The sequence below is a fragment of the Malurus melanocephalus genome, unplaced genomic scaffold (genome assembly GCF_030028575.1).
Source record: "Malurus melanocephalus ecotype Western Australia unplaced genomic scaffold, MMel_1.1 scaffold_143, whole genome shotgun sequence".
Taxonomy (NCBI): domain Eukaryota; kingdom Metazoa; phylum Chordata; class Aves; order Passeriformes; family Maluridae; genus Malurus; species Malurus melanocephalus.
Window position 1 is genome coordinate 630,367 of NW_026623375.1, and position 26,251 is coordinate 656,617.

Here is a 26,251-nt window from a genome sequence, read left to right on the forward strand (position 1 = left end):
CCAGGGCTGCCATGGGGTGACGGGGCCTGAGCGGGGACAGGACACTGCCAGGAGTCCCACGCTGCTGCGGCCACTCTCGGTGTCCTGCCTGGGCCAGGGCAGAGCCCAGCAGACACGGGGTATCAGGAGTACAGGGCAGCACCGTGCTCTTCCCTGGAGCTTCCTGAGGGACACTCTGGGTGTCCACTGTTGCAAACACTCGCAGTCAGACTCAGGTGTGAAGGCACTTGGGTCAGAAAACAAAGACACCCCGTGTGTGGGGTGGACRCAGTGCTTGGAGAAGAAAGAGGAAAACGCATGTTGTGTTTTCCCAAGGAYAGCTGCAGTGAGGCCCTGGCACAGCAATGTCCTCAGCCTGGCATCAGTCCTAGGGGGGCATTCACCAGGAGGCAGGACTCTTTGTCCCCTGTGWTCTCTCCTGTGCCCGAGGCCTGGGGATGTTTCTCCTTGACCTGTGACCACTGGAGCTGACCCCTCAGCCCCACCAGGCTGAGCAGCCAYCCTGGGGCTGGGTCTGCCCATGGGGTCCAGGCTGTGAGGGCACAGGCCCCACAATGAAGGTGTGAATCTCAGCTGGGCTGAGAACAAGGGTTTGTCCTTAGGGTCCCCAGCAGCCTGTACCTCTGCCAGGCCTGAGCCCCTGAGCAGTTGGCACGGCAGTCCAGGAGCAGTTCTCTYTGGGCTCAAAGCAGGGAATTTCTTTTCCCTGGGATCCTTCCCTCAAAGGCAGGCAGATACCTGCAGCTCCCCCAGCCTGTCCTGCTGCTCAGGGCCGGTGTCCCATGGGTGCTCTGGTTCAGGGCATACCCATGGGCATGTGTTCCCTGCAAGCACCAGCTGGGCCCACACAGCGAAGTTCCTATGTGGAACTGCAGTAATTTTGTACAGTGTGATTCCTGTGTGTTCTGGGTTGTGGGATTTTGATACACTGGTAACAGGGTTTATACCAGATCTATTTTCAGAATATATTTATACAAAATGTTATAAAAATTAAAAAATAAAAAGCTTTTGTTTAAAAACAAGCTAGCATGAGAGCACCCAGAGTTGCTGGCAGGGAGCAGTGGTGGGAGAACACCAGAGGCAGGTCACTGCACTCCTGCACCACTGGTGCTGATTCTTTCGCCATAATTAGTCATGTAGTAAATAAAGCCAAGCACCCGGGAAAGAGGATTCCCCAGCACTGATCCTGATAAGCATCTTTCAAAACAGCCCCCACCTCATTTTCATCATCTTCTGCCCTTTTCCCTGTTAAATGGAGCCAAGCAAGAGGCAAGCCCAGCCCAGGGCTCTTGGTAAGGATAAGAAGATGCCTCATTCATAAGAGGGGGAAGCCAGAGGTGCTGCTCCCTGCCTCAGCAAGGCAAACGGAAGKGAAAGAGGCTGGATGCTGTGTCAAACAACTCTTTATTCAAGTTATGCAATATACAAAAGTTGAGAGTTGATGTCATTTCAGTATTAAAAAGCCGATTGCTCAATCTCACCCGGGGCTTGTTCAGTCCCTTACCTGAGCTTCTRCAAGAGGAAACGAAGCCCAGAGCACAGTCATGTATGGGACACCTTGTGTAACAGCTCAGCTCTCTCAAGAGCAGGTCAAGGTCCTTCAAACAAAACAACTGGTGTGGAGTTGGGCTTTTGGCTTTGGGAAATTAGAAGAACAGACTAGGTAGGGAATTAAAAAATAGACTTCATTAGGAGTGGGAAACAAGAAACCTTTGGGCACCAGAGTGAACAACACAGTTCCCACAGCAGCAGGGGTTTCCTTGTGGCAATGAGCCCATCCCCAGGAGTGGGAACCCAGCTGGGCTATGGGAGGGAAGCTCCCAGACCTCTCCCTCCACAGCTGGGCMGTTTGGCACAGATGTTGAGTCCAGCAAGAGCAAGGTCTAAGCRGAAGACTTCACCCGGCCTGAGCCAGACTTGGAGCTGAGGAGCTTCTCCACCATGGTGCGTGCGTAGCGGAGCCGGCTGGCCAGCTCCCGGCAGCAGCCGTGCTCCTCAATCAGGCTCAGCTTGTACGTGCGGAAGTCCCGTTTCTCATCTATGTATGTGACAGCAGCCATGAGAGGGCACAGGATGACCTTGGTGTGGTCCTGGGGGGAGAGAACACACAGTCACTGAGSATTGTGCGCCTTGGGGCTGCATTTCCTCTGGATGAGGCAACTCAGCAGCACCCAGAGTGTGGTGACAAGGTCCCTCTGCAGAATTCYTTCAGAGTGCAGCAATTGGGAACAACCAGGTCAACAGGGCTGCACCTGGCTGCAGCAGCCAACCTGGTACTCAAGGGCACAGCCCCTCATGAGCGAGGAGTGTCTGGGGACCTCAGGTACCAGCGCAGATAGCTCCCAGTGCTCACTCCCTGGGCAAAACCTTGCCTCAAGTCATCCCCTCCTGCCACCTTCCGAGCAGCACCACACGCAGCCAGAGCCACGGCCCTGGAAAGAGCCTCACCTGGAAGAAGTTGATCTGCACGGTGCCGTTGCTGAGGTGCAGGATGATGGCACTGCGGGTCCGGAACCAKGTGCACAGGTAGGGCAATCGGGCCAGCTCGTCCCCTTCCCGTGGTGTGATGTTCGCCCCCGCCTTCAGCAAGTGCTCACTCATGTAATTCCGGAAGTACTTCAGTAGTGTTATCTGAAAATGGGATGGGCTGTGAGGGGCTGAGGGTGACCCCAGATACAGGGGGAGTACAGGGGCTTCCATCAGAGTCCCAGAGGAGCCTCCTTACATCTTTCAGACCTTGGTGTCACTGTGAAAGCTTGTGCAAATCCTCAAACTTAACTCTGATCACTTTGCTGAACACTTCTGTAAGTCATGTGAGCACTTATTTCTGTCAAACTGCGCATAAATGAGCCTCAGATAGCAATTCGAGCTGCTAGTGTCTGTCCTTGGGACAACGTGTCACCAGCAAGAGGAAGGCTGCAGAGTGCCAGTGACCTCCACTTATGAGTGTTTTTCCCTGGAACCCACCCCACCACCAAAGCTGGAAAGAGTCTCACCACCCCCCAGGCCAGGTCTCCCCAGGACTGACCTTCTTATTGAGTGCAGACGGGTAGGATCTCACAGTGAAGTAGGACTCTGTGTTGTTCTGCTCAATGTACTGCAGGTTGTCCCCATCGTTGTACATGATGAGACGAGTGGAGTCATTGAAGAGAACCCCAACGCTGTTGTCACAGAGCTGGTAACCTGCCCAGAAAGGACCCCATGAGACCTCCAAACTCAGGGGAACACCAGCCATAGGAAGTACCAAAACCGATGGTTTATCACCCAGGGATTCCCTGACAGCCACCCCACCCAGTCTCTGCCAGGCCTTCTCTTTGGGGAGCTCTGGGTGGCACTTTTCCAGCTCTGGATTTGACATCTTCCTTATTGCATCACCCATTTCAGAAACAGCCTCAGCTGCCACTGTAGGTCCCTGTGCAGGCTGGGGAGAGCTTGGTCACCTCGCACACAGGTAACCATTGTCCACCTTAAAGTGGCCAGGGCTGATGGTCAGTGACCACTGCTCTGGATTCCTGGGTATTTGGTAAGATTCCTGGTAGTAGCCTTGGACACACACACTGGGATGTGGCGATTAAACACCCAGACCTAGGAAATGCCCAAATCCAGGCTTCTCCCAGCCCCTTCAAGAAAGCCTGAAGCATTGCCATCCATAGTATTTACCAAGTCCATATTTATCCGAGTAGTCCACCCATTTGCTAACCCAGAAGATGGGAATGCAGGCTGGGTCCTCAGCTTCTTCTGCAGGAAGAAAGCAGTTTGTTAGGAGACATTTCCCACAGCCTGTGCACCCCACAAGGTCTTTGGGCTATCCCCAGGCTCACCTTGTCTCACTGCTACTCTCTCGGAGGGCTTGGCTGCATTGACTGCAGTCAGCTGCTGCAACATGTCAGCCAAGTGGCAGCTGACAGCATCTCCCAGCTCCCGCAGCCCTGCCGTTTCCTCCTTGTCCGGCAAGTTCTCCTGTGCAGGGCTGTCTAGTCCTGGGCCAGAGAGAAGAGTGTGGAGATGTGACCAGGGAGGTTTCCAAAGGCACCAGACTTAYACCCAACCCCAGGTATAGGCAACAYTTCAYACAYAGAATGGGTCATGTGGTCCCACTTCCCTGCTCCAACAGGTAAAGTCCAGAGCACAGGACATATTTGGGGGGCTCTGGAATATCTCTACTGTGCGAGACACCACACACCCTCTCTAGGCAATCTGTTCAGTGTTTGGGCACTACGCAGAAAGAAATTCTTCCTCATGTTCAGGTGGATCTTTGCAGGCATCAGTTTGTKCCCATTACAGAGCTGAAGTGAACAGTGTGCTTCCTCCCTGCCTTGGTCCCGGGCAGAGCAAGGAGAGCTCCCTAATCCACAAAATGCTTTGAGCTTCCATAAGGATCAGAGATGATGTGATGGAGGCACACTCAAAGCTGAGGATGCTGCTGGAGGCCAGGCAGGCTCCCTGCAGTGCTGCAGCCCAGCCTCACCTGGGCACCCACACTCACCTTTGTTGAGGGCGGTCAGCGGCTTCCGCCCACCGAGTTCCATCCCACTGGGAGCCAGGGAGAACCGGGGTGCAATGGTCAGGCAGCTGGTGGGCAGGCGGCTGGGGAGGTACCCTGAGGTAAAGAACTCGTCGTTCAGAAGCTCATTGATGGTTGGGCGCGTGGCAGGGTCGGATCTCAGCATCTTCTGGATGAGGTTTGCGGCCACGGGGTCGATGTGCTGAGGGACAGGTGGAATTTAGGGATGGGTTAGGGAACAATGTGTGCTAGTGACAAATGAATGGGATTTCCAACCCAGGGAAGTTCCATTTGGAGCAGAGCTCCAGTGCTGCATCAGGCAAGCAGGACACAAGCCTGGGGAAAGCAGAATTGGGCAGCACAGAAAACTGGCTCTGAAMAGCACCCAAAGCCTGACTTGAGCCTGACACAAAACTCATCAGCAGTGGGATGAGCTGGGGACCTGGCCCAAACCTCATGGACTTTCCCGTGTCCACCCGCACACGGTAACAGCCCAGCTCAGAGTTTTGCTGGATCAGGCAGTGGGGAGCTGCTGGCTCCCCATGAGGTTCGCTCCACCCCAGCCTGAACCAGCCCCTCCCAGCAGTGACAGCCCCTGCCCTCTTATGCGAGAGCCTATGGAGTGCCAGACACAGCAAGAGGCTGACCAAGCACCACTGTGAGGTGAACAGATCCTCCATGGGAAGTGTTATACCTTGGGAATGGTATACTCGTTCTTCTTGATCCGGATGTACGTGTCCTTTAGACAAGAAGTCTCAAAAGGCGGTTTTCCCACTAGCAGAGTGTACCTGGGCATTCCCAGACAAAAGGGTGTCAGTTTTACAAAAGAAACTCAGATTGTGTGCAGAAGCAACCCGGTTCTGAGCACAGCCAGGGGCTTTCCTGGCAGAGGGAACATGCTTAGCATTAAACACACTGACAGCTATGCGGGGTGTGCCTGGCTCCTGTCCCCTGGAAAGGGAAGCTGGGATCTAGCACCCAGCAGGGGAAGTTTCAGTTAGGAAGCRTGGGCTTTTGGAAACGCYCCAGGACAACCATGCTGTGTGRGCAACCAGCCTRYGGACACACACCTCAGCATAGGGGARCATGGGGAAGGYTGGGAGGTGCCTGGCAGCAGGACTCAGCCAGCAGCTGTGGGGACAGTGATCTGGAGCTTTGGCTCACACCGAAGCTCAGAAGGGTCAAGGAGACCAGAACCACAGGGATCGCCCATCCCCACGGCCTCTCAAAGGCGATTTGACTCACATGATGCAGCCAATGGACCAGATGTCTACCTCGAAGCTGTGCCCCTTCTTGCCCAGCACCTCTGGGGCAATGTAGTTGGGGGTCCCACACAGGGTCTTCTTGCGCTCYCCATCGTATTCTACCTTGGTGGCCAGGCCAAAGTCACCTAGAGAGACAGGGAAAGGGGATATGACCGAGATGCCCTGGCTGGCTGGTCCCTGGGCTGAGGACCCTGCCACTTACCGATCTTCACCTCCATGTCATCGCTGAGGAATAGGTTGCCCAGCTTGAGGTCGCGGTGGATGACACGGTGGCTGTGCAGGTACTGGCAACCCAGGATGGTCTGGCGCAGGTAGTACCGCACCTCGGGCTCGCTGAGCGCTTTCCGCCGCTTGTGCAGCTCCAGCAGCGACTGCGGGGAACGGTCGGTCAGTCAGTACCGGGGAAAAGGTTGCAGGGACGAGGTCAGAAACCCAGGACGCGGGGAAGGGGACAGTCAGTACCCGGGGGACACCGACACCCGCCCCCAGCTCCTCACCCTGCGACGGCAGAGCTCCAGCACGACGTAGACAAAGTCGTCGTCCTCGAARAAGCCCTGGAAGCCGACGACGTGGCGGTGGGAGAGGCTCTGGTGGATGGCGATCTCCATGGACATCTTCTCCTTYTGATGCGGCTTCACCAGCAGCGACTTGGGCACAACCTTCCCCGCGAACACCTCCCTGCTCTCGGCCTCGGCCAGCTCATAGCACCGCGCGAAGCCGCCCTTTCCAAGGAACCGTCCGCGCACGAAACTGCGCCGGGTGCGCGGGTCCACGAGCACCTTGGGCACCTCCTTCCCCGCCGCTGCCGCCGCCGCCCGGGCAGGCTCGCTCATGCTGTGCCCGTGCGGTGCCGCTGCCGGGGGAGCGGCAGGTCCCGGGTCCCTGTACCAAAGCAGCGGGGAGTGCCGGGAGAGCGGCGGGTCCCCGGTTCCTGTACCGAAGCAGCGGCGGGTCCCCGGTCCCTGTACAGAAGCAGCGGTGGGTGCCGGGAGAGCAGCGAATCGCGGGTGTCTGTAGTGAAGCAGTGGCGGGTGCCGGTGTCCCGGTGCAGTTAGGAATGCCGGGTGCCGGTGTCCCGGTGCAGTTAGGAATGCCGGGTGCCGGTGGATCCGGGCTGAGCTCGGCACGGCTCCGTCCGGCTGCGATTCAAAGGCGGCGCCGGGGCCGTTACCGCGCGCGGCCGCTCCCCATTGGCCGCAGGATTTAAAATCCACGCGGCGCGCGGGGCACCATGGGAGCGCGAAGGAGCACGTGCCGGCAGGGGCGGGGCCGGGCGCGCTCGGGCACGCCCCCAGGTAGCGCGCGCTCGTGTGCGCGTGCGCTGGCGGCCGTTGGTTGTGGCCGCGCGCGCTCCCGCCGGCCCCGGGCACGCGCGCGGCCCCGCGAGACTCCCGAGCGCGCGCACGAGGCGCTCCCTGAGGGACATTCCCTTGGGATTCGCACCCGGCCAGGATTGTCCCGGGACAGRGCCTGCGGCGGCACCGTCCGCTCCCCGCAGCTTCCATGTCCCGCCGGTTCCCGGCGGGATCCCCACGGGTACCCGAGCACCCGGTCTTTGGGCTGGTTTTTATTCCGTAGGCGCCCTCCACTCCTGCTGCCCCTCGGTCCCCTCGGGTGACAGTTCCGTGGGGCTGTCACTGACCTCGCTGCCTCCTCTGCCCCTCACCGCAAGGACACACTGCCCACTGACCCCCCCACTCCAGAATCCCTCACTCCAGGGTCTCCAGCACTCCCAATGCTGCCTCCTGCGCCCCACTTGCCAAGAGAAGTCACCATGGGATGTTCCTATCCCTTAACTCTATTACCAATGAAAAATCACACAAAACCAGCAGCATGGCCTCAGCCCAGGCACCTACTCTGCCTCCTGGCATACACAGCTCCATGGGCTGAAGGCAGGAACTTAGTATCACTTGGCCTCCCTCCCCCACCAGTAGAAGCTGTTTCTTTCAGCCCTGGCTAATAAAGAACAGACGTTCCTGACCAGCATATCCTGCACTTTTCYGTCACCAGGGTATCCTGCAGAGCCCAGTSCACRAAGCTGGGAGCCCTGCAGGTCACCRTAGCCAAGTTCAGGTGTCATTCCCACCATGGAGCTGGACCATCTCGGGAGATTCTGCTCCTCACTAAGCAGGCATAGCCCCCCCCTCGCCTGGTGACTGAGAGACTTTCCCACACAGCCCCTCACAGTCCCGCTCAGCTCCTCATGCTGAGCCATCAGCACCTGGCCCAGTGGCACAGGGAGGGAGTCGAGTGTTCCCAGGGACTCTGAACACCCTCAAATCCAGCAGCACACCCTGCCCATCCTGGTCAGAGCAACCCCGAGCAAAGCACACAGGCGATCAAKGAAGCAACACAGCAGCTTGGGGGTGGAAGTGCTCAGTGTTTGTACAAGATTCCTGAAAGAAGGCATTCCCCTCCCTGTGGGATACGCTTCCCCRTTCCTGCAGCTCCTCTGGCTACAGGCACAGCCTCATGTGAGTCGTTTTACTGCACCATGCTGGACGGAAGGCTGCCAGCAGATCTGGGACTCCCCAAGCTGCAGCCCACTGACACTCCATCTTCCCAAAGCTGGCAGAGCCGGAGAGGTGAGCCCAGGTCAGAGGGACGCTTCAGAGGCAGGAGGAGAAAGTGGCCAGTGTAAGGAATGTTAATAATGCTGGGTGTTTAGGATCTTCAGTGGTGGCTTGGTTTTAGGCCCTGGCAGAGGCCACCTTAACAGAGACAACAAAAGAGGTTTTAATTAAGGCAGAAGAGTCAGCTCAAACTGTTAGAAGGAAGAGTAGGCCGAGAAAAGCGTAATTGAAATGATGCATCCCTTTGTACACTACAGCTCTGTTTTCAGGATATTGTGGAAATTCATCACTCAGACTTTTCCAGCTGCCATCCCACTCCCRAACTCATATCCCTTCTCCCACTCCTCTCCCTGCCACTGCAGCTGCTGATCAAGYGATCCCAGTGAAATGCACAATGTGGTGTTGAAACTTGGAGGTGACAACACAGCAACACAGTACAGACACCCCACTCCTGCCAGACACTGCCAGAGACACCCAACAGCAAAGCAGTGCTCTGAACACCTGACTTGGCAGGAAATCTCTCAAGAAGTCCCAAACTTGTCAGGTCTGTAACAGAGGAGGCCTCTCCAGCTGCTCAGAGGGAGAAAGCAGCTGTTTCACACTGCACTACACTTTTTTAATGCATAGACAGTCAGAATAGCATGTAGCAGTCACAGAACAAGGGACTGTGGCTCATGCCCAGACACAGTAGGAACCTCAATCTAGTCTGAAGTTTGATTTGAACAGTCACAATGAGTCACTTGAACAACTGAAGAGGCTTTAATTTATGTACAGTAAAAATACAAACCAGTCAGTGGTTTTACATGTGATGAACAGCAGCTACTACAGGTTAGTACTTGTACAGCTGTTTGCTGTTAAGGGGTATCAGCATTTGCTACACAGATTAGCTGAGGCTCCAGGGCTGTTCATCCAGTCACACACCTACCACACACCTATTAAGTGTCCTGGCCCCAGCTGCTACACTACTACATGCAGGAGGCCCTGTTTAAAACTTAGAGCAGGGCTAGGGTTAAGCTTTAATAGAGCACAACCAGAATAGACAGACTCTTGTCTGTTTTCAGGTACACAAGCATCAAATGCCTCCAACTTTCAGGGCTGCTCTCAGCAAGAACTATTCCTGCTCAACCAGGTGTCCAAAATGAAATGCTCACTCTAAGAAGTCTGAGTCTTGTTCTTAAGTTTCATAATGCAGAAAAGCATCAGAGAGCTTTCTGCAAATACAGACACTAGGTAATAAATGGGGACAATTGCAGTACCCTCTCACATTTAATTACCCACTTTCTGCTGCACTGAATTCTGTGAGTGACATGGCAATCCTCTTTCCAAAGGCCTTTGGCTCTTTAAGRTCTGTGATATTCAGGCAGTGGCACTGACCCCAAGAACACTAGCCTTGTGGGGTAAGAGCAMAGGACTGATGTCAGTCTGCTTCAGGAGTAAAAAGCTAAGAAACATCCTGTCAGGCACAGAAGACAGGTGTCAGTGTCAGCCAAAATTCCTAAAGCCAATAGCAGAATGAGGAACCCCCGGAGAGAATCCCAGGGAAAAAAGGAAGAGGCCACACACCTCAGTATGCTGGACTATTGGAGCAGYAAATATTGTGGCAAAGGAAAGGCCGGGGTCTAATGAGCCCCAGAGCACACCCAAATAGCCCTGCTGGTGTGCAGACTGCTCCTAGCAAACCTAAAYCTAGCTTTGGGCTAGGACAGAACTGAACAGACAGGCTGAGGCTGCGGAACACATCAACTCTGCCTCAGTCCCCAGCTGCTGCCCCAAGGCAGGTGTTTCAGCYTTCCCAGCTCCAGAACATTCAGTGGCACAATTCAGACAACATGGAATGGAGTACATTGGATGAACATACAAAGTTTGAACAGGACACAGCAGCTTTCACGAGGGACTGCTTGGCCAGGCCAGTGGTGCTGAGGCACACTCACAGAAGTGCTCAGGAGAGTGCAGGGCTCTGGCCACACTGGGTRACACCCCTCTCCCCACCCACAGAATGCTTCTGTGTGCCTGAAACATGGGAAATGGGCTACTAGACCTGAGTGAGTGGCAAGAACTTCTGGTAATAGCTCTTGGTAACGTCAATCATGAGTTCCTGGGTGCATTCCGGGAGCTCCCCAGAGAAGAGTCCTGGAAGAACAACAAGAGTATGGCCATCAATCATCATGTACCCATGTACCATGCACTAAAACGGAAGTTTCACCAGTTAAAACTGTTACTTTTCAGTGCAGCACATGCCTGACACCTTTATGTTTAGGCACTAAGTGCTAATAGGCACCTTTGTTATAGCAATCTCATTCCAAACATGAATATCCATGTTATCCTACTTCTGTGCACCCTAAGATTGAAGGAACATACCTGGGCAGCCCGAGAAGACAGTGAAAGGTGGGACTACAGTTTCAGGAGGAAGTACTGTGTTGTCTAAGATTTTGCAGCAGTCTTTCAAAACACATCTACGTCCCTAAAACAGAAAAAGTTTATATTTACAACACTACAAACACAAGATTATCTGATTATCACTGATATGTTACCTACATTGCAAGAAGAGTAATTGCTCAAAGCACATTCCGTATAAGRGATCACAGGTATAAATCTTCACCTTGACTGAATGTTCCTCCCAAAAGAATTAACTTTTCTTTTTAAGGAAAAATGTCTGCTTGCTTTCAACTACCACAGGTACAGGCAGCTGCACATTAACATGTCAGTGTGCAAATTGGCACCTAAACCTGAGTCAAGGAGGACCAGCAAGACCTTCTCTACCTCAGCACAGAGTAGCCTTGACTATTTGGTGTGTTATTTACACAGAAACACAATTCTACTTGTATTTTGGGACCAGGCTGCCTTCCTTGGGCAGTTTCAGTAGGCACAAGGAACAACACTGTTTGGATGGATTTTCCAGCCAGCAGCAGCTTAACCATCGTCCTCAGAAAAGTAAACCTGAAAGCTCAGCTTCCAGCAGAAAACCAAGAGGATCAGGAAGGAACAGCACAGAGTAGGTGAGACTGCTCCAGCCAGCTGGTGGAAACACCTGTCAGGTGTTGTCACAAGGCCTCAGCAGCATCCAAGTGTTTACAGAAAATACAGAAATGGCACTCACAATGACACAGTTCTTGCCTATGTGCACATAGGAGCCGATCTGGGCTGCATTGACAACACAGTCCTCTTCTATGAAGACATGGTCACCAATGTGGAGAGGGAAGAAAGCCACCCTGCAACAGGAGAGGTATTTGTTTGTGTCCAATACATAAACTGACACTGCCAGACCCAAAATCACCCCATGGAGTCTCCTGTCCCCAGATGGATTAAAAGAGGGGGATCTGGTGCTAATAGAGACAGAACAGTAACCGGGTTTCTCCTCTCCAAAGGACAGTCCAAATGAGAAGGAAAACATTGTGAATAAACACAGAAGAACAGAAACAAGCTCTTCACTTTGCTATTCTAATCTATTCCAGCCTTCCCATCTAACAGTCTGAAGGGAACACCAACCCTCAAGGCACAGCTCAGCATCTGAGGAAAAGGCAGGTTTGAGGGACACATTTCTGCAAATTGCTGCAAAAGGAACAGAGTTCTCTGAACACAAGACTCAGTCAAGCTGACAGATTTTTTTAGGTATCTCCCTAAAGGAAGGGGCCTCTTACCCTTTACTGAACTTCTTGAAGGGTGGTCTGATGACGCTGCGGCTCTTCACCACGCAGTGCCGTCCGACCCGCACGTTCGCCAGGTCACCACGGATGATGCAGTCGTTCATAACTATTGTCTRCAGAAGGACAGACAGGTAAACGAGCTCCCTTTGCTACCCGAAGAAGCACTTATTATACAGACTCCTGCCGAGGTCTGATCCCTCCAGCAAGATTACCTTAGAGACGATTCTTTCAGTCAAAAGAAAAGTGACAACAAAGCAAAAGTACAGTAGATTAGAACCACCAATTGTGCTCCTGTCATGCCACTGAGCAGCACAGAGCCAGGCTTCGGCATAGAACAGAATCGTGCTGTTCCGCGGATGAAAGCAGCACGGGCTGCTCGCGGCAGAGGAAGGTCAGTGATGCTGCGGGAGAGCAGCGCTGGGTACCGCAGACAGGGCACGGGGGCACGGGGAACCGGGTGGGGACACGGCAGCCGCCGCCCGGCGCTCACCTTGCCATTGAGGACGATGTTCTGGCTGCCGCACAGCACGGACTGCCGGCTCACCTTGTTGCCGGAGGCCTGCGGGGAGAACGGGCGGGTCACGGCGGGTGTCCCCCGCCCCGCCGCCCCCGCAACGCGCCGGCCAGCCCGGCTCGGCCCCGCGACCGCCCCCTCAGCCCGCGCCCCCGCTCCCCGAGCCCCCGCACCGTCTCGATGTACTCGGACTTGTTGTAGAGCATCTCGCTGAGCTCCATGGCCGCTCCCGCCCGGCCCCGCCCGGCCCCGCTCGGCTTCCGCTGCGTCACCTCCGCCCGCGCCCCGGTCCCGCCGCTCCCGGTTGCCATGGAGGCACCGCCGGCAGCGGCCGAGGCGGCGGCAGCGGCGGCGCTGAGCGGCGCCGACAAGGAGAAGGTGCGGGGCCGGGCGGGGCCGGGCGGGGTGGCGGGGCCGGGGCCGGGACCGGTCCTGTGCCGGTCCCATCCCCACGGGTGTCTCTTGCAGCTGCGGGAGAAGCTGGCGCTGCTGAGGCGGGAGTACAGCGAGACCGTCATCCGGCTGCGGGTGAGTGACCCGGGCCGGGACGGGGGGGCACCGGGGCACCGCGAACCCGTCCCAGCCCCGCCGGGGTCTTGTGTGTCCGCAGCGGGCGCGGCGAGCCGAGCGAGCCAGGAGCCACGGCCGGCGGGAGCGGAGCCCCCCGGGTGGGAGCCGGCGAGAGCGGGATTCCTCAGGTGGGAGACGGTGGGAACGGGATCCCCCAGGTAGGAGCCGGCAGGCCGCCCTCCYCTCCTGGACAGGGCGGTGGGAGCAGCCAAGAGACACTGCTGCCCCTTAGTGCCCCTGTGGATTGTCCTGCCGAGGATGGACCCGACCCTGTGACCCTCACTCTGGGCCCTGCTGTCCCCTTGGCCACTGCTGCCACATCCACTGYCCCCACGCCCTCACACGGCCCTTACCCTGGGCTGAGCTGTGGTCTGCTGTAATATCTGCTCTGCTCCCTCCTTGCCAGGTCTGCGATGCCCCAATCCAGACTGTAAGATTCCCATCTTTTCCTCCTAACAAAGGATAATTTTACCATTTGATGTTTTTTCTCAGACAGGACTTTAGGAGTACTTTACATGTGACATTTTTCCCCCCAGGTTCTAGAGATAACACATCTCCTAGTGCTGACAGAGGTGGGCCCTCTCAGTTACAGACTAAAACCTGCTCTGATCCTGACACAGAGAAGACAACATCTGTCACAGTTAAGCATGTTCCAGAACTCTGTAGCAATGAGGTTAACCCACAGGACTGCTCCCAGGCAGAAAGCATTCAAGCCAGCCAGGAAAACCCATTCTGTGGGATCATCAGGCCTGTCCCTGAGGAGAAAACGCCCCAAACCTCCAGAGGCATGATGAAGCTACGGAGACGGACGAAGACTCTGGAATCAAAGGGAAGGAAATCRGTGCATGAAGTGCATCCAATCAGCWCTGGTGAAATGGTGAAAAATCAAATTTCCAGTGCAGAGGAGTTCCAGTCACCAGTGTTCAGGCGTAGCAGCCTCTCACACACTGAGGAAYCCACTCAAAGAGCATCTGGGGCAGTGCCTGTGCAGGGAGAAGGAAATAGTTTCATTCCTGATGCAGCATCAGAAGTGGTACAGGATGTGTTTGAGGGCAGTGTCACTGTAGGRGAGCCTGAGCTGTCCCCACATGTGCTGAGGGACAGCAGGGACATCTGGCAGCCTGAGTCCTCAAGGGCTGTGGCCACACCTGGTAGACGTGAGCCATATTCACCGCATGGAGACTCTACTTTACTTGACCCCAGAGGTGATGGAGGAGAAGAATCCCCCAGTATAATAAAACAACCAGATGGTGAGAGTTTGTGTGAAGATCAGGAAGGATTACGTGGACTCCTGGATTTAATGTCAGAAAATGAAATATTGTCTGACAGCAAAAATAACACTGTAATCGAGGAGAGCAAAAACCATGAAGGACATCAAAGTGACACTGATACTTTAAATCCCTGTCCTGCAGATCATGCTCTGGACAATGCTGAAGAACTGCTGGAGAATCAACAGCTTGAAATTCAGTCAAGACTTTCTCCTCCTGACCAGACAACAGCTCCCGAAGGCACTCTGAGCTCTTGCACGGTGGTTGAAGGGCTGCTCTTTCCCGTCGAATACTATGTCCGGACAACTCGCCGCATGTCGAATTGCCAGAGGAAGGTGGACCTGGATGCTGTAATCCTCAGCCAGCTGGGCAGGAGCAAGAAAGGTCAGCGGAGTAAATGCAAGCAGAAAGATGCAAACCCCAATCAGCCCTCCCWGGAGAGAGCCGATGGTGATTTGGAKTCAAGGGTTGTGCCATTTCCTTTTCTTGGGGCAGAAAATGATCCAGCAAACTCAAGTAGTTCTCAGAAAGCTCTTCCTGTGTCYAGCAGCAGCAGCAGCACTTCGCTTGGATCCATTTCTCAGAAAAGCATCACTAGCACAAGGCAAGAGCAGAGACGATCCCAGAGGAAACAGAAGGGAAGAAGAAAGTCTGCCTGTAAGGCCCCCATGCATCCACTGTCACAGGATATAGAGAGTCAGGATCCCATAATGGCCAATGAAAGCAGTGCTGTGCTGGTAAATGAGAACCAGAGTGAAAAGGAAAACTGTGATGCTAACTTTGAAAGGTCATCCTCAGATGAGAGGAGATTGTCTGGTGCTGCAGCACTGGGGTCTGCAGGGACAGGAATGACTGGAGCTGCACAGCCAGCAGGTCCTGATCCTCCTCTGAGCGGGAGCCAAGTGCCAGACAAATGCCATAAGACTCTGTTAGAGCTTCACAGCAGCGATTCCCTGAGCCCAAGGAGTGAAACGTTTTCCAGCCATGTGGGAGATGTGGCAGCCAACTCTCCCATGTGTCTGGGTGATAAACATCCAGTGGAGCRTGTGAAGAGGCAGCGAGGAGCCTGYGGGRCTGAACAGCTCCCCGGGGTCAGCATCCCTCTGCGCCGCTCCCTGCGCTGCTCTGCGARACACAGGGCCCAGAGAGGCTCAACAGGTACTTCCTCCCATATAAACTCCCCAAAATGCCCCATTCCCCAAGGAATGTCCTCATGAKTGCAGGCCCTGCTGTTCACACCCTGCTGTGGTTATGCAAAAAAATGATAGGAGTTGACTTATTTTTTAAAAACAAGATTTATTTTTTTAAAAACGAGATTTATTTTTTTTAATCAATCATTGTGGTGCCCATGTTCCTTGAACAATTCCAGAAACTTCAGGGAATGAACAGAGGAGGAGCAGGGCTGAGAACTTACTGAGCTGCCCTTGCTGTTGGAGTGAAGGTTGTGAACACTAGGGCTGGTTTTCCAGCAAATAGATGTCYGTCTATTCCTCTAATTGAGTTTGCATGCTAATGGTTATTTTCTCCTTTCTAAGTATCTGTGAGTATTGTGCAAAGAGAAGGTGTTGGGAGAAAACCAATAAACCAAACTGACCAAGTACTCAGGCATATCTGTCAGGTGGTAATCTTTTGAACTGAAGGCTTGATACAGAGAGAGAGTAACTGCAGAGTGTAGCGTCTTTCCAGGAAGGAAATACACCTTTTTTTTTTTAATAGAGAGGAGTGACACCCTTCATGAGAGATGCTGGAAAGGCAAGTTGCTGCTTATTTTATGACGTGATGTTGTCTCTTGTATTCTTGTATTCTTTAGATAACAGTAGCAGAGGAACTAACTGTCCCATGGATTCACAGGGCCCTGCTGCCCTTGGCCTTCCTGCTGTGGACCCCGACACTYGTGGCTCCCTCTTCTCCTTCCGCAGTCTTCAGTGGCTGGTCCCTAAGTTGGGCATCAAGGACTTCCACTTACCAAATGAGGAATTTGGAGTACTGAAACTGGAGAAATTGAAATCTTCCCCTGTGAATGACTTGGAGGGTTTTGTTCTGCACGTGTCTGGGGATGGTGTGGCTCCAGAGGGGACACCAGATGCACAAATGAATCCAAAACTAAAAAGTGTCAGAAGTAATTTGATTTTGCCTTCCAAAACTGGATTGCCTGACCTCCCTCACATGGAAAGCCCAGCTTCCAAGAAGGAGCTTTCCACCCATGAATTGCTATTTACTCCCATGGGGACTGTCTTAGCTGAGGCTCCCACCCACCCTGCATCTCAGATTTCCTCATCTGTTTTCCCTGCTGTGGGTGCAACTCCAGGTGTTTTACCTTCAGTGCACAGTGAGGTCTCCCCTGACACACCTTCTGTACCTGTCTTGCAAGCGACCCCACCTTCTCCCAGAGGAGCAGCTGCCCTGGTTGTGGGGGATGTGGCACACAAAGAACCTGCTGTCCCACTGCATCCCGACAGCTGTGCTGCAGAGGCTGCCAGAAACCAGGAGGAGCAAGGGACAACTTTTCCTTTAGCAGCTGAAARAAGTCCTGAGAATATTTCTGATGAGACTGTGTCCTTGGAAGAGCATCAGCAGTCAGAGAACAAAGAGCAGGAATCCTGCAGAGCTTCACCCGAACAGGTAATAAGCTGGGCTCTTTGCCAGGGGTACTAAGCCARTGGTTTTGTGGGCAAATCTCCTTTTTCAAAGTCTTGTCTGACTTCAGGGGAAAGTAGTGTTTGCATGCTACTCCTGCATGGACCATAGCTCTCCAGCATGCAGTATCTGCATGAGAGTGACAGAGAGTATGCTACACTTCTGCATGTGTTGAATGTAATTTCAAGATTGAACTATCCTCATTCTTTACTTTGTTCATGCAGAGAAAAGATGAAGCAGAACAGTTGACTCCAGTGCTGCTGGATGGCCCCAGAGAAGAGARCTTGCAGCTTGTGTCAGAGATAAAGGTGGGAGAACAGCAGGGGATTGTGTGCTGTGGCAGCAGCAGCTCTGCAAGATGAAGTTTAACAAAAATGCAGCAGGTGATCTTGTCTATCAGAGGAAAACCAGCACTGGTTTGTTTTGGGCAGGACTCCTCRTGTTCCTGTGCCGTGGATGTGAGCACGGTGTGGTGGGAAGCAGCGGGCTGCAGGGAGCTGCGTGTGGTCACTGCCTCCGAGAGCGCCGTGTGCCTCTGGAAACCTCTGGCACCTGACTGCTGGGGAAAGGTCCACACCTGGCACCTGGGAGAGGTATGAGCACAGTCCYTCTAGAATTAAGGGCAATTTTCTTGCCCTGTGTGTTAGTTCCAAAGATACAAGGAGCTTGTAGCTTGTACGAGTGTGTGTTATCTACTGGAATTTGATACTCCCTGCACAGAATGGTGGCTGCACTTCACTTGTGCTTTTTCCCCTTACAGTCCCTGGAGACACTTTTTGTCTCTTGCRTCAACAGGGATTGTTTAATTAAGCAAACAGTCAGCAGAGTTCAGCTGTTCATTGAAGTGTGCTTCTCGAGAGGGGTCTGAAAACCAGTTCTGCCCCACATAATTTTGCTTGAAACACTCTAGAAAATGAGAATAAAATGAAAGGGACACTGTGGGTGACATTGAATTTTTGTTTTGTTGTCCCAGACTCCTGTAATCCAGATTGTTCCTCTGTTGGATGCCTCTAACCTCGTGTGTGTAGCACTGGGAGAGCTGGAGATTGGAGAAATAAGGTTGTGTATTTATTTCTTACTAGTACTTTGCACTGTGAGTAGTTGCAGCTTAATTCCTTGTGGTTGAAATTATAGTTTTATTAATGTGGCACTTTCTTACTTGCTTTAACAACTGGAATATATAGAAGGGATTTCTAAAAATCAACTATAAAGACATGTCTATTCACCTCAGAGGTGGCAAATTGATTCAACATAGGTTGATCTGTATATGCTACTGCATATTTGAGTGGGGCTTCCTCCTGTCATGCATGTGTTTGTCTCTTGATTTAGGCTCTTGCTTTATTCTTCTGAGACTGACTCATTCAAGCACTCTCTAGTGAAAACTGGGAATATAAGAGCAGTTGTTGGGCTAAAGGACCGGAGGCTGGTGAGCAGCAGCAGGACCATGCAGGAGCAGCAAGTAGAGGTGGTGTCGCTCTCAGAGACAGTGGGGTGAGTTTGGGGTGCTGCTTTAGGGTGGTCTCAGTGTGGTGGTRGGATAAAAGTGAGGAAACACCTCAGATGTAGAACAGTGTCATGTTCCTCTTCCAGAGTAGGCACTTATTGCTTTACCTGCTTTTCTTTGTGMTGGTTACCCTTCAGGAGCAATGACAGGCAGACTCTGATGCCCCCTAAAGAAACTGTTACAGCCTTTGCTGAAGTAGAAGGGTTGAGAGAGGCCTTGGTGGGCACCACTGCAGGGAACAGCGTTGTGGTTTGGTGAGTGTTTCCTGTGCCATACACAATTTGGAGGTTGGGGGGCAGTAGCAGCAACTGCAGGATTGTACGGGGGTGCTGGCTGGCTGCTGACCCACTGTGAAATGGTGATTGTCAGAGGGCTGCACTGTGGCACCACAGTCAGATAAACAGGGAATAAATGGTGCTGCTGTAATTCCAYTGCTTTTGTATCATCCTCATTACACCCTTCCTGTCTGTTGGCTTAGTTTGGTTAATGTGGAACAAAACCCATGTCCGTCCTCCGTAGTGGTGTAACTGTGATTAGAGGGTTGAAATGTGTCAGAATTTGTGTTTTCACCAACTGCAGGAATCTGAAAACAGGTCAGCTCCTGAGAAAGATGAACATTGGTTATTCCTACCCRGCTTCCATCTGCCATCAAGCATATTCTGACTCTGTATGTACATGAAATTCACAGTTCATGCTTGGGCTGCACTGACTGGGCTGGGGACATAAAGGATTGAGGTTTCTAAAGAGGGTTGAACTATCATCTCTGTTTCAATACACTGCAAATAATTCAAGGGTAAATAGGCTACCAGAAGGAATAAACAAACAATGCTGGCTGCCTCAGCTCCTGGCTTTCTGCTGGGCGTTAATAAAGTGAGAACAATGCATCCAAGTGCATTCCAAAGCTGCATTGTCCCATGTGTGGGAAGCAGAAGTGCTGTTGCCCAGAGCTGGTGCTTGGCAAGTCTTTTCCATGTTACACATGGGTGTGTCCAGTGATAGAAACCCACTGTGAAATGCTTCCTCGGAACATACATGCCCAAGGGATGAACTGTGTAAAACCAACATTCATGCTAAATGATCTTTCCCCACTTGCTTCTCCATGTGCTATGATTCCTGATGGATTTTTGTGGTTTATCAAGGATTTGATTGCTTTCAGTAACTTTTTGGGACAAAAATGTCTTATCCAMTAATGGTACTTTGAGTCAGACTCTCTGGAGTCTTCCTCAGATTATCAGTCCCAGGATATTTCATGCTAGTTTATGGCTGTTCTGGGAGCTACTTTTTTCAGCTGTGCTGCTTTCCATGGAATTTTTGTTACGTTTTAAGCTTGTAGGGATTAAAATGTGGCCCAGAAATTTTACTTCTTTTCATTTTTAAAGTGTTACCTCATCCTATGGCAGGTTTAGCTTTCTTAAACAGGAAGATAAATGCATAAATCCATCATGTGACTGAGCTGTGACTCTGCTGTGATGCAGCAGCTCTTATCAGCCAGTAGCTGCTTTGGCTTCTATGTAATTTGATAAGGAAAGTAAACCATTTCTGTTTTCTTTGCTGTTCATGARGCTGTTATTAGAGAGAGTGTAGCAGTTAATTTTTGGAAAATTATCTGGGTTTTTCTCCTTCTGGTGTTGTTTTTAGTGATGTATTTTCCCTCTCTGTATCAGGGCCTTCTGTTTGTTGTTTTAAGTCATCCTCATGCCAAAGAGAGCGAGTCCTGTGGAAGCCCAGCGTTCCGTGTGGTGGCCTTCAACCCCCGCACGGGCCGGAGCGCAGGGGTGATGTTCTCCTGCCTCCCCCCGGGCTGTGCAGGCAGGCAAGTCCCTGGGCTGGGGCTGGGGCTGGGCTGGCTCCTTCGGGGAGCTTTGGGCAGAAGCCCTGATGAGCAGAGCAGCGCTGGCAGGGATCCAGTCGCCATCTCCCCAGTGATAAGGGGCTGTATCCGGCCCTGCTGCGTGTCCGGTGCGCGGGCTGGGGGGCCGGGGGCGTCGGCTGCTTCCTGCCCCACTTCCCACACCAGGCTGTGAGCTGACCCCTCGCCCTGTCACTGTGGAGACATGGGGCTGGGCTTGGGGCCTCTGGCTTTGTCCCCCAGAGACTGGGGGGATGTGTCCCTGGGTTCCTCGGCTGAAGCCCTGGCACTGCCTGTGGCTGCAGTACTCCGTCTGTCAGATTTGTTTGTGTGGAGTAGCTGGCTACAGGCACATGGCCTTTTCCTTCCCATGTCCTGCGTTTTGAGGTGTCAGCAGGTTCAGCCTTGTAAGGCTCAGCCTTACACAGGAAATGTGATACATGTGTGAGAATAGCTGTGAACCAAGGTCTTGGTTGCTGAATAGTCATGGAATCACAGAATGGTTTGAGTTAGAAGGGACCTTAAAGACCATCCAGTCCCACTCCCTGCCCTGTGCAGGGATATCTTCCAGTGGACTTGGTTGCTCCAAGCCCTGTCCAGGCTGGTCTTGAACATTTGCAGAATTTTTTTTAGGAGTGCCCTTTTTCAAGTAAGTTCTGAGTCTCCAGGAGGATTTCCTTGGCCTCCTCCCTTCCCGGTTGCACTGGAGGCACAGCCCCGACTGTAGCCTGCCTGCAGTTGCTATTAATCTTTAACCGGACCCTGAGCTAATTGAATAAACACTGCCATGGTGTTTTTGCACATCCCCTGACTGCTGTGTCCCCACAGGTACCTGGAGGGTGACGTGTGGGACACCGTGGGAGCTGCCGTGCTGACATCGGGCGCAGTGGCCGTGTGGGACCTGCTGCAGGGCCGGTGTGTGGCGGTGCTGCCCCCGGGCCCTGGAGGGCACTGGGCACTGGCCCGCTGGGCTGCCGACGGGGCCGGGCTGTTGGCTGGGCGCCGTGACGGGACCATCCACCTGTACCGGTACCGGCCACCCCAGACGGGCGCTGCCTGACAGAGGCAGGGGCGAGGACCCCCGTCACCAGTGGGGTTGTGTGTGCTGCGTGTGTGTGATGCCATTAAACGTGTTGCCTTTGGAAMAATACTGTGTCTGCTGCTGCTGCCGTACTGAGGGGCTGCCAGGGGCTGCGGAGAAGGAGCTGGGGGTCCTCGTGGGCACCAGGCTGTCCCTGACCAGCCMTGTGTCCTGGGAAGACAATGGTGTTCCAGGGTGCACCAGGAAGAGCATTTGCAGCAGGGAGGGGAGGGGAGGGGATAGTTTCCCTCTCCTCAGCCCAGTGAAGCACATCTGAAGTGTTGTGTTCTGCTCTGGGCTTCTCAGGACAGGAGGGACCTGGAGCAAATGCAGCAGAGGCTGTGGAGATGAAGGGACTGGATCATCTTCCTGATGAGGAAAGGCTGAGGGAGCTGTGGCTGTTCAGCCTCGAGAGTGGACACAGCTGAGAGGGGCCCCATCGATTTCTATAAATGTCTAAAAGGGCTRCCAAGAAGCTAGACCARGGCTCTTCTCGGTGGTGCTGAGCAATGGGACAAGAGGCTTCAGGCAGAAAGCGGTGCCCAGGAATTTCCACCTGGACATGAGGTAGAACTTCTTCCCTGAGAGTGACGAGCCCAGGAGCAGAGGCCAGAGAAAGTGTGGAGTCTCCCTCGCTGGAGCTGTTGCGGTCCCGCCGAGCATGGGAGCGGACGGGCACAGCGGTGCCTGCAGCCCGGTCTGTGCCGGGCCCGGGGCTCGGGTGTCGGGTGTCGGGCCCGCCATCCCGGCCCGGAGCGCTGTGCGGCCGCCGCCCGGCAGGGAGCGCTGCAGCCGCCTCTCCCTCCCGCCCTGCCGCGCGGCGCCCGCCGGGACAGCGACCATGGCGGCCCGTGTCCTCTCGTCCTGCGCCCGCCGCCTGCTGCCGCTGCCCGCCCGCCCCGCCGCGCTCCGCTCCCTCAGCCGCCTCCCGCCCGTCGTGCCCGCCGCGCCCGTTCCGYCGGGCCGCCCCGCGCTGCTCCGGCTGCCGCGGGTGGTCTTGCCGCCGTGCCGCCGCTTCTCCGAGCTGCCGCCCCTGACCTTGGCCGACATCAAGGACCGGGTGCTCTACGTGCTCAAGCTCTACGACAAGATCGACCCCGAGAAGGTGAGCTGGGCGGGGGGGAGGCGGGAGGGCTGGGGACCGTGGGCTGCGGTGTAACGGGAGCTGCCGCCCCGGGCACGGCCATGCCGTGTCCCGCTGACCGCCCGGTCCCGCTGACCGCCGTGTCCTCCCCCAGCTCACAGCCGAGTCCCACTTCATGAAGGACCTGGGCCTGGACAGTCTGGACCAAGTGGAGATCATCATGGCCATGGAGGACGAGTTCGGTAACCACGCTGGGGACGGCCGGGCCGTGGGAGCAGCGGCACCGCTGGCCTGTGTCATGTGGGGCAGGGAAAAACACACAGAGCGGGCACCGAGAGCGGAGCGAACCGCGCAGAGCCGGCCCTGAGAGCGGAGCAAACCGCACAGAGCGGGCACTGAGAGCGGAGCGAACCGCACGGAGCCGGCCCTGAGAGCGGAGCGAACCGCGCAGAGCGGGCACTGAGCTGGCCGCTGCATCTGCGGGATTCGGGAGTGTACCCTGTCCCTTTGCTCCAGAGCTCAGGCCTTTGGAGCAGAAATTCCTCTCTCCCACCCCCCAAGGGTACCACCCGGGGAGAGGGGTGCAGTAGAAGCTGAGCTTGGCTTTGTAGATCAAAAATCCCAGACAGTGTAGACTGCTTTTCTTTGCCAGAAGTTTTTCATCCTCAATCCTTAGTCCTTCTAGAGAAAAAAAAAAAGTGTAAAAAAAAAAGTGTTTTCTCCTTATCAGTTTATATTTCAAGTTTGTTTTTACTTTTGCTGGCAGTGTATCTTTGCTCCCCGAGTGAGCTGTGAGTGTGGCCAGGAGCACTGAAAAAACATTTCTGGGGTGTTCCTGACCAAYTCCACCAGCAAGAGCCCTCATGCCCTGCCCTGGTGTTGGCTCTGTGCAAGCCCATGACAGCAGAGTCAGCCTGAGGGGCTTCAGGCACTGCCTGGAGGTCCAAGAATGTCCCCCTGCCACACGCTGGGGTCTGGGGGGGCTCTGGGATGGCACTGATGGCTTTAACAAGGTACAAGGGGCACTGGCTGCTGCTGTGCCTGCTGTGTCCCATGCCCTGAAGAGGTGTCACTTTGGGCAGTGCAGTGATGCAGTGTCAGCTCTGGCTGACACAGCAGCCCCTGCCTGCATGTCCCCTGAGCCAGCAGCCATCCCTTCCTCGGCCTTGCTCTCATTTCTGTTGGTTTTGGGCTAAGTATGTGCCCCTTCTTACAGGATTTGAAATTCCTGATGGAGATGCAGAGAAGCTGATGTGCCCACAGGAGATTGTAGATTACATCGCAGATAAGAAGGATATTTATGAGTGAAGCAGTTYCTCAGAGGTGAGTGCAGATGTGCTCTGAGGATGCCTGGGCACACATCAGGGCAGGGTGACATGTGACAGGTGTGGCACAGGCGGGAGCCCAGCAGCTCGGGAGGGAGCTGGCAGCAGCTGTGGGTGTCAGCAGGGCGGGTGAGTGGGGTGTGTTTTCCTGAGGGTGGGCGGKGTTTTCCTGAGGTACCTGCATCTGGAGAGAGGATGTAGGGCTCAGCAGCCTCTTCTCTCGTCCCRCCTGGCACATCCAGTGCTCGGCTCATCCCTGGGGCTGTTGTGGGTCACARATTGGTGTTGGCTACAGTTGTCCCTCTCCCCGTGTCCCTCAGCCCTGTGCAGGGCATGTGGGAGCACCTCAGCACCCGCTGCTGCTGTCATTTCCTCCCCCACAGCCGGTAAGGAAATGGGCAGGAAAGGGTTCTAGGAGCACAGTGGAGGGCTGCAGGGGAAATGAGGTGGCCTCAGGCCAGCCTGCAGYGCTGATCCACATTCTTGCCTGTTCCTGTGCGGATTCAGGCCTCCCCCCCAACTCCCTGGGGCAGGGGGTCTGTTCCCCTTCACTGTCCAGGGCCAGGGTGGGAGCCGTGGCCTTTGGAGAGAGCTGGGGGCTCCTTCTGTGCCTGTGTTCAGCACTCAACATGTCCTGACCCACTTCTGTGCCTTTGAATGCTTGATGAAATGTTAAACACGTGGATTTTGTTTTCCCAGGAGTTGTGGTACGCCAGGACTGGGCTGATGCCGGCAGGGATGGATGGGAGCGCACATGCTGTCCCACTGAGGCTTTCATTGGGAAGCTGCACGTGGATGTTGTATTTAAAGCTGTCTGAATGTGTTGTCCTTTAAAACCAAGAAAAAAAAAAAAACAGGAATAAAGAGTTAAGACCATTGTGTTGATGGCTGTTCTGTTTCAGAGTGGGTGGGTCCCAGTGGCGGTATTTGGGTGTGAAGGACACTCTGGGGACTCTACCCTGAGATTTGGCTCTGCYCTACATGCTTGTAACTGTTTATTTCATCAGTGCTGGTAAAAACAAATTCTGTGTGAAAGACTTCTGCTTTCCTGATGGAAAATAAAGCGSGGGATAACTCTCTCTCATATCACTGTTGCTGTACACCCAGTTCATCTCAGCCCAGGAGCCTCGCTTTAACCCTCCTGAGGCAGGAACGGGTTATTTCTGAACACTGCAATTTTTCCTCAGAGCCAAGACACACTGATATGTCACAGCAGCACTGCCAGGCCCGGAGCCAAGGAAGTGTCACTGGATAACAGATCCTCTGGCAATGGGGGAGGTAAGGATGGAAAATGGAGCAGAGGCTGCGGTGCTACACATGGTGCCTGTGTGTGGTGTGGTGTTCCTTCACTGTGAGATCCCTGGCATTCCAGTGACCCTCTGCCTCCAGGGCCCAGGTGTTGATCTCCCTGTGCCCTTGGAAACTTCTCCGTGGCTCCACAGGACAACGGAGCTCTGATACATTTTCTGAGCAGTTGCACAGCAGAACTGGGGGAACTCGGTGGGTTTGGCTGCTGTGTCCATGGTGGTTTCCCTATGGCATGGATACGAGATATCTGATGGTGGGGGGTGGTCACTGAGGTTTCTTGGTGCGGTGACCCTGAGTGATGTGAGGGACCCATAGCCAGAGGTGACAGCGGTGCCCAGGGAGAGCCCTGGCCCTGGCGTGGTTTGGGTGGACAGGGACAGAATGAGGGCAGCCAGGGGCAGAGCATGTGTCCCAGGGATGAGCAGCTGGCAGGGGTACAGGCAGGAGCCGTGAGTCCCCCGGACCCCGCAGGCACTGGTTCCATGCTGAGCACCGGGCTCGGATAGCGGGGGCCGTGCCGAGCACCCCGAGGTGGGTCCCGCTGCCGAGCCCCGGTCCGCCCACCCCGSGGGGAGGGAGCTCCGGGCCGGKGCTGGTGCCGGTGCTGGTGCCGTGGGGCGGGTCCGGGCCGGGGGCTGCGGTTCCCGGCGCCTCCGCCCCGCCGCAGCGGGGGCGGGCGGGGGYTTCCTGCCGCCGCCTGGCAGAGCCGCCCACGCCGCGCCATGGAGCGGCCCCGGCTCCCGCTGCCCCGGCTRCCCCGGCTCCTGGCCGCCGCAGGTGAGCGAGGCGCGGGGAGGTGGGCACGGCCGGGAGGGGTCCCCGCTCCCTCTGCTCCCTGGGCGGGGGATGCTGCGCTCGGGGAGCGGCGGCGGCGGCAGGGCCGGTGCATCCCGGGGGTCTGCCGCGGCGGTGGGGCCGGTACCGGCAGCGGGCGCGTCCGTGTTTTCGGTGGCGCTGGGGCTGAGGGCGGCGGCTGCTGCTCGGTATCACCGGGAGCTGCCCGGGCTGGGCCCGGCCACGGAGTCCCGGGACGGGCAGCGGCGCGGGCACGGCGGCGGGGGCCGGTAAGAGCAGCGGCCGCGTGCCGTGCTGTGGCCATTCCGTGCCGTGCTGTGGCCATTCCGT

The 26,251-nt window shown here is 54.9% G+C and overlaps 5 protein-coding genes across 8 annotated transcripts in view; 3 read left to right on the forward strand and 2 right to left on the reverse strand.

The window, feature by feature from the left end:
• Positions 1–1,391: 1,391 nt before the first annotated feature.
• Positions 1,392–7,274, reverse strand: PLK1 (polo like kinase 1). The gene is made up of 10 exons (XM_057371247.1): positions 6,267–7,274; positions 5,972–6,140; positions 5,750–5,894; positions 5,199–5,292; positions 4,487–4,706; positions 3,822–3,980; positions 3,661–3,738; positions 3,029–3,183; positions 2,449–2,631; positions 1,392–2,090 (listed from the first exon to the last, which is right to left on the reverse strand). Exons 1-10 carry the CDS (start codon positions 7,272–7,274, stop codon positions 1,884–1,886), a joined length of 2,418 nt encoding a protein of 805 aa, XP_057227230.1. The 3' UTR covers positions 1,392–1,883.
• Positions 7,275–8,107: 833 nt separating this feature from the next.
• On the reverse strand, positions 8,108–12,758 carry DCTN5 (dynactin subunit 5). The gene is made up of 7 exons (XM_057371193.1): positions 12,674–12,758; positions 12,477–12,545; positions 11,981–12,099; positions 11,440–11,551; positions 10,701–10,803; positions 10,381–10,472; positions 8,108–8,480 (listed from the first exon to the last, which is right to left on the reverse strand). Exons 1-7 carry the CDS (start codon positions 12,719–12,721, stop codon positions 8,460–8,462), a joined length of 564 nt encoding a protein of 187 aa, XP_057227176.1. The 5' UTR covers positions 12,722–12,758; the 3' UTR covers positions 8,108–8,459.
• A 20-nt stretch (positions 12,759–12,778) lies between these two features.
• On the forward strand, positions 12,779–21,538 carry PALB2 (partner and localizer of BRCA2). 3 transcript variants are annotated; one of them, XM_057371192.1, is made up of 13 exons: positions 12,779–12,878; positions 12,969–13,028; positions 13,111–13,184; positions 13,575–15,496; positions 16,149–16,960; positions 17,200–17,283; positions 17,407–17,568; positions 17,949–18,034; positions 18,305–18,466; positions 18,617–18,733; positions 19,059–19,146; positions 20,144–20,292; positions 21,157–21,538. In XM_057371192.1, exons 1-13 carry the CDS (start codon positions 12,810–12,812, stop codon positions 21,386–21,388), a joined length of 4,017 nt encoding a protein of 1,338 aa, XP_057227175.1. In that variant the 5' UTR covers positions 12,779–12,809; the 3' UTR covers positions 21,389–21,538. The 3 variants fall into 3 exon arrangements, with proteins under 3 accessions (XP_057227175.1, XP_057227172.1, XP_057227174.1); XM_057371189.1 differs by having other exon boundaries at positions 13,111–13,198; positions 13,607–15,496; positions 21,157–21,537; XM_057371191.1 differs by lacking the exons at positions 19,059–19,146; positions 21,157–21,538 and having other exon boundaries at positions 13,111–13,198; positions 13,607–15,496; positions 20,144–20,237.
• A 679-nt stretch (positions 21,539–22,217) lies between these two features.
• NDUFAB1 (NADH:ubiquinone oxidoreductase subunit AB1) lies at positions 22,218–24,694 on the forward strand. The gene is made up of 4 exons (XM_057371194.1): positions 22,218–22,514; positions 22,648–22,735; positions 23,710–23,816; positions 24,518–24,694. The coding sequence occupies exons 1-3, from the start codon at positions 22,251–22,253 to the stop codon at positions 23,799–23,801; spliced, it is 444 nt and encodes a 147-aa protein (XP_057227177.1). The 5' UTR covers positions 22,218–22,250; the 3' UTR covers positions 23,802–23,816; positions 24,518–24,694.
• A 1,149-nt stretch (positions 24,695–25,843) lies between these two features.
• The window catches only part of LOC130576486 (mucin-2-like), a 7,143-nt gene continuing 6,735 nt past the window's right edge, over positions 25,844–26,251 (forward strand). For both annotated transcript variants that reach the window (XM_057371203.1, XM_057371204.1), the window contains exon 1: positions 25,844–25,903. In XM_057371203.1, the coding sequence (XP_057227186.1) occupies positions 25,849–25,903 (55 nt within the window). In that variant the 5' untranslated portion in view covers positions 25,844–25,848. The remainder of the gene's footprint in view (positions 25,904–26,251) is intronic.